This window comes from Pelobates fuscus, chromosome 6 (genome assembly GCF_036172605.1).
Source record: "Pelobates fuscus isolate aPelFus1 chromosome 6, aPelFus1.pri, whole genome shotgun sequence".
Classification (NCBI taxonomy): Eukaryota; Metazoa; Chordata; class Amphibia; order Anura; family Pelobatidae; genus Pelobates; species Pelobates fuscus.
In genome coordinates, this window is record NC_086322.1 from 270,936,605 (window position 1) to 270,942,643 (window position 6,039).

Here is a 6,039-nt window from a genome sequence, read left to right on the forward strand (position 1 = left end):
CTTCTTACTCCCCCCTCCACTTGTCTTCTTCTTACTCCCCCTCCCCCTTTCTTCTTATTCCCCCCTCCCCTCTTCGTCTTACTCCCCCCTCCCCTCTTATTCTTACTCCCCCCTCCCCTCTTCTTCTTACTCCCCCTCCACTTGTTTTCTTCTTACTCCCCCTCCCCTCTTTCTTCTTACTCCCCCCTCCACTTGTCTTCTTCTTACTCCCCCTCCCCTCCCCTCTTTCTTCTTACTCCCCCCTTCCCTCTTCTTCTTATTCCCCTCCTCAACTTGTCTTCTTCTTACTCCCCCTCTCCCTTTCTTCTTACTCCCCCCCTTTCTTCTTACTCCCCCCTCCCCTCTTCTTCTTACTCCCCCCCTCTTCTTCTTACTCCCCCCTCCACTTGTCTTCTTCTTACTCCCCCTCCCCCTTTCTTCTTACTCCCCCCACCCCTCTTCTTCTTACTCGCCCCCACCCCTCTTCTTACTCCCCCTCCCTCTTCTTCTTACCCCCCTCCCCTCCCCTCGTTCTTCTTACCCCCCTACCCTCCCCCAATTCTCCTTACCCCCCTCCCCTCCCCAGTTCTCCTTACCCCCCTCCCCCAGTTCTCCTTACCCTCCCTTCCCCCAGTTCTCCTTACCCTCCCCTCCCCGTTCTTCTTACCCTCCCCTCCCCCAGTTCTCCTTACCCTCCCCTCCCCCAGTTCTCCTTACCCTCCCCCTCCCCAGTTCTCCTCCTAACCTCACCTCCCCTGTAGCGTGGCCGAGTTCCTCTCCGGTCCGCGGTACAGGAGCTTGTGTTTCCTGTACCCAGCTGGACTGACAGGAAGTGCACACTCAGTGTGCACTTCCTGTCAGTCCGGCCGGGTCACGGACCGGAGAGGAGCTCGGCCACGCAACAGGGGAGGTGAGGCAGTGCGGCAGTCGCCTGAGCGCTCTCTATAGAGCGCTCAGGCGGCTGCAGCATTTAAAGGGCCGGCGATGGGGGCGCAGGGCGCCCCCTCCTATATGGCGCCCTAGGCGGCTGCCTAGTTTGCCTTATACGACGCGCCGGCCCTGCCTGCAGCTGTAAACTTAGCAATTTCAGAGAAACTGCTGTTTACACTAGGGTTAATCACAGTGAGAAGACACTGACGTTCATAGGAAAGCATTGAGAAATGCTTTCCTATGGACTGATTGAATGCGCGCGCGGCTCATGCCGCGCATGCGCATTCGGCACTGACATCGGAAGAGGGAGGAGAGTTCCCCAGGCGCTGGAGAAAGGTAAGCGTTTAACTCCTTCAGCCCCCTTCAGGCCAGTGGGAGTGGGACCCTGAGGGTGGGGGGGGGACTTAAAAACAAGTTTGTTTTCCTGGCACTATAGTGGTCCTTTAAATACTGGAATCTGAATATTTCCAGTTGATGTTCTTCAACAACCACAGTCCCCATTTTATTGCGGCCTTGCATTTGCTGATGAACCTCGCGACTAGGCAAGACTGTTATAGAAATATTATAGAAGCTGGTGATGTCCGTTCAGAAAACAAAGTTTTAGTACTGATACATAGGAAGAGGTCATACGTAATACATAAATACATGATACATAAATATATGATATGTTGTACTAGTTTACTCTTGGGTTATCGTTTTCTCATTATCCGTGTCATAACTATGTCATCTCTTATCTTTCTTAGGATGGAAGGCAATTAACTGTGAACAGCCAAAAGTCTTTCAATGCCTTGTAGCCGAGCGTTCTCATTGCAATACTGATTGTTCTTGTCCCAATGATGAGAAGTGTTCCCCCTCCCCTTCTCCTCACCCCCTCTCCCTGTGTTCTTCTCACTCCCCCCTCCCTGTGTTCTTCTCACCTCCCCCTCTCCTCACCCCCCTCTGTGTTCTTCTCACTCCCCCTCCCTGTGTTCTTCTCACCTCCCCCTCTCCTCACCCCCCCTACCTGTGTTCTTCTTACTCCCCCCGTGTTCTTCTTACTCCCCCCTCCCCTCTTCTTCTTACCCCCTCCCCTCTTCTTCTTACCCCCCTTTCTTCTTACTCCCCCTCCCCCTTTCTTCTTATTCCCCCTCCCCTCTTCGTCTTACTCCCCCCTCCCCTCTTATTCTTACTCCCCCCTCCCCTCTTCTTCTTACTCCCCCCTCCACTTGTCTTCTTCTTACTCCCCCTCCCCCTTTCTTCTTATTCCCCCCTCCCCTCTTCGTCTTACTCCCCTCCCCTCTTATTCTTACTCCCCCCTCCCCTCTTCTTCTTACTCCCCCCCTCCACTTGTCTTCTTCTTACTCCCCCTCCCCTCTTTCTTCTTACTCCCCCCTTCCCTCTTCTTCTTATTCCCCTCCTCAACTTGTCTTCTTCTTACTCCCCCTCCCCCTTTCTTCTTACTCCCCCCCTTTCTTCTTACTCCCCCCTCCCCTCTTCTTCTTACTCCCCCCCTCTTCTTCTTACTCCCCCCTTTCTTCTTACTCCTCTTCTTCTTACTCCCCCCTCCCCTCTTCTTCTTACTCCCCCCACCCCTCTTCTTCTTACTCCCCCTCCACTTGTCTTCTTCTTACTCCCCCCACCCCTCTTCTTCTTACTCGCCCCCACCCCTCTTCTTACTCCCCCTCCCTCTTCTTCTTACCCCCCTCCCCTCCCCTCGTTCTTCTTACCCCCCCTACCCTCCCCCAATTCTCCTTACCCCCCTCCCCTCCCCAGTTCTCCTTACCCCCCTACCCCAGTTCTCATTACCCTCCCCTCCCCCAGTTCTCCTTACCCTCCCCTCCCCCGTTCTTCTTACCCTCCCCTCCCCCAGTTCTCCTTACCCTCCCCTCCCCCAGTTCTCCTTACCCTCCCCCTGCCCAGTTCTCCTCCTAACCTCACCTCCCCTGTAGCGTGGCCGAGTTCCTCTCCGGTCCGCGGTACAGGAGCTTGTGTTTCCTGTACCCAGCTGGACTGACAGGAAGTGCACACTCAGTGTGCACATCCTGTCAGTCCGGCCGGGTCACGGACCGGAGAGGAGCTCGGCCACGCAACAGGGGAGGTGAGGCAGTGCGGCAGTCGCCTGAGCGCTCTCTATAGAGCGCTCAGGCGGCTGCAGCATTTAAAAGGTCGGCGATGGGGGCGCAGGGCGCCCCCTCCTATATGGCGCCCTAGGCGGCTGCCTAGTTTGCCTTATACGAAGCGCCGGCCCTGCCTGCAGCTGTAAACTTAGCAATTTCAGAGAAACTGCTGTTTACACTAGGGTTAATCACAGTGAGAAGACACTGACGTTCATAGGAAAGCATTGAGAAATGCTTTCCTATGGACTGATTGAATGCGCGCGCGGCTCATGCCGCGCATGCGCATTCGGCACTGACATCGGAAGAGGGAGGCGGTTCCCCAGGCGGTGGAGAAAGGTAAGCGTTTAACTCCTTCAGCCCCCTTCAGGCCAGTGGGAGTGGGACCCTGAGGGTGGGGGGGACTTAAAAACAAGTTTGTTTTCCTGGCACTATAGTGGTCCTTTAAATACTGGAATCTGAATATTTCCAGTTAATGTTCTTATACAACCACAGTCCCCATTTTATTGCGGCCTTGCATTTGCTGATGAACCTCGCAACTAGGCAAGACTGTTATAGAAATATTATAGAAGCTGGTGATGTCCGTTCAGAAAACAAAGTTTTAGTTCTGATACATAGGAAGAGGTCATACGTAATACATAAATACATGAAACATAAATATATGATATGTTGTACTAGTTTACTCTTGGGTTATCGTTTTCTCATTATCCGTGTCATAACTATGTCATCTCCTTATCTTTCTTATCAGTGAAGGCCGGTAACTGTGAACAGCCAAAAGTCTTTCAATGCCTTGTAGCCGAGCGTTCTTATTGCAATACTGATTGTTCTTGTCCCAATGATGAGAAGTGTTGTCCCAAAGGTTGTCACTTCGAGTGCCAGAAGCCTGTGTGAGGTAAATTATAATTACTTACATTTTAAACAGTTTCTAAGTTGAATTTCTCTAGAAATGTTACCAGATGACTTAGGGCTCCCATCAAGAGGGTAAACAGTACCACAATAAGCACCCTATAGCAATACGTGCTTCAGTTTGGGAGAAATAAATCTCTTCTCTAACCAAGAGGTACAGAAAACCGGCCCTTTATCAGGCTGCCTTGACAACCCCTTCAAATATAAAATATATATATAGAATAATTTAATTTAATTTATTTGTTCAGTGGTGTAATAGCCTGTTATTAATGTCAGGAATATTTTTTTGAGAAACACTAACTGATGTCTTGCATGAAAGTAATCTCTAAAGCAGTTTCTCTGGTGTGATCATTTGTAAAATGCTCTGATATCCGTGATGCCAATGTTTAAATCTACGTGATATTGACTGATTTTCATTGATAGACTGACAATGCAGCACAATGTTCTCTTTTTCTAGGTTAAAGAATAATATCCACATTCAACACTATTTTCTTGGATGTCTAATCATAAGATAATGTCTTGAACCGTGTTCGTTCATGAATGGTGAAAAGTTATTTAATACGCTATACTCCAAAACGGATATTAAGTGAATATATCAAACTGCCTGTAAAGAGTTCCTTATGTCTTTTACTATAACAGTATCCCAGTGTATGCTCAATGCTCACCATTTGAATAACTTGCAAATAAAAAACAATTTCTATTGTATTTCAGTGTTTGATTCTATTATTTTGTAACTCATTGATATAAACTAAAATACATATAACTAAGAAATAGTGCAACGGCTCCTAAACTGTGTGGTACCATGACTGCCATACAGGGGTGAGGCAAAATTCTTCCCTAATGCTATGCACTGGGGCCCGCATAGTATGGGTGGGCCCCAGTGCATAGATGGGTATCACTGCTTCATTGCTCACCAGGGGCCTGTCAGGTGCCGCGGCCCTTTAAGAGCCTGACCGGGCCCCTGTGATATCGGCCGGCTGAGAGGAAGTGACAGCCTGTCACTTCCTGCCAGATACACAGTGTGCCGTGCTGGAAGGAGGGGGGGGGGGGGGGGAGAAGGCTCAAGGCAGATCAGGCAGCGTGAAGGCAGAGGTGAGGCCAAGGTGAGCTGCTACATGCTCACTCCCATCCCTCAGCCAGGACCCCAAACAAGCCATCCTCCTGAACACAAAGGTAAGCTAACAGGATGGTAGCTGTAAATATAATAATTATAACATGTATGTTTATGTGTGTGTAAGATTGTGTGTGTGTGTGTGTGTATCTGTGTCAAGGGGTGTGTATGTGTCAGGGTGTGCATGTGTGTGTGCTCGCATCTATTTGTCAGGGTGTGCATCTGTGTGTGTATATGTCAGTGTGTGTGTATATATGTGTCTGTGTGAGCGCATATCTGTGTGTTATGTGACAGTGTGAAATGCGCATGTGACAGTGTTTGTGTGTGTGTGTGTATCTGTATGTATATGTTGGTGTATGCGTGTGTCAAGGTGTGTGCATGGGTCAGTGTGTGTATCGGTATCAATATGAATTTGTGTGTATGTGTCAGTGTATTTATATGTATCTGTGTATTAATGTGTATGTATGTATGTATGTATGTATGTATGTATGTCTGTGGTAGTGTATGTGCATACATCCAAGCAATCAAACTCAAGTACAACATGCAAACACAGTCCTGCAATCCAACACAACAATAAAGCGCTACGGAATCTGTTGGCGCTATATAAATGGCAATAATAATAATAATAATAATAATAACACAAACATTACATACAGGCACACCTCTGCATTCAAAATTATATGCAAACACACCCATTCTCTCAAACACCAATACTACACGCAAATGTACATTGCATTTAAAAGTTAACATTACATCCAAAAGCAAACATTACATACAAACACACATATTTGTTAAAACACTAAAATGATATACAGCACCCCTTCAATTAAACACCAACACAATACATTATACTGTAGCACCAGTATATGCTGTAGCGCTGTACAGATACACAAACTAGAACTTTACTTTGACTTGGGGGCCTTGAAAAAAAAAAATTGAAATATTAAGTGCGCCTTGAACAAAGAAGGTTTGGGAACCACTGCTGTAGTTTGTCACATAGCATTTTTTTATATAAATGGT

General features: G+C 48.2%; 1 protein-coding gene across 2 annotated transcripts in view; it reads left to right on the plus strand.

Moving 5' to 3' along the window:
* The window catches only part of LOC134614881 (WAP four-disulfide core domain protein 5-like), a 154,377-nt gene extending 149,798 nt beyond the window's left edge, over nucleotides 1-4,579 (plus strand). For both annotated transcript variants that reach the window (XM_063459127.1, XM_063459125.1), the window contains exons 4-5: nucleotides 3,751-3,894; nucleotides 4,366-4,579. In XM_063459127.1, the coding sequence (XP_063315197.1) occupies nucleotides 3,751-3,893 (143 nt within the window). In that variant the 3' untranslated portion in view covers nucleotide 3,894; nucleotides 4,366-4,579. The remainder of the gene's footprint in view (nucleotides 1-3,750; nucleotides 3,895-4,365) is intronic.
* The last annotated feature ends 1,460 nt before the right edge of the window (nucleotides 4,580-6,039 follow it).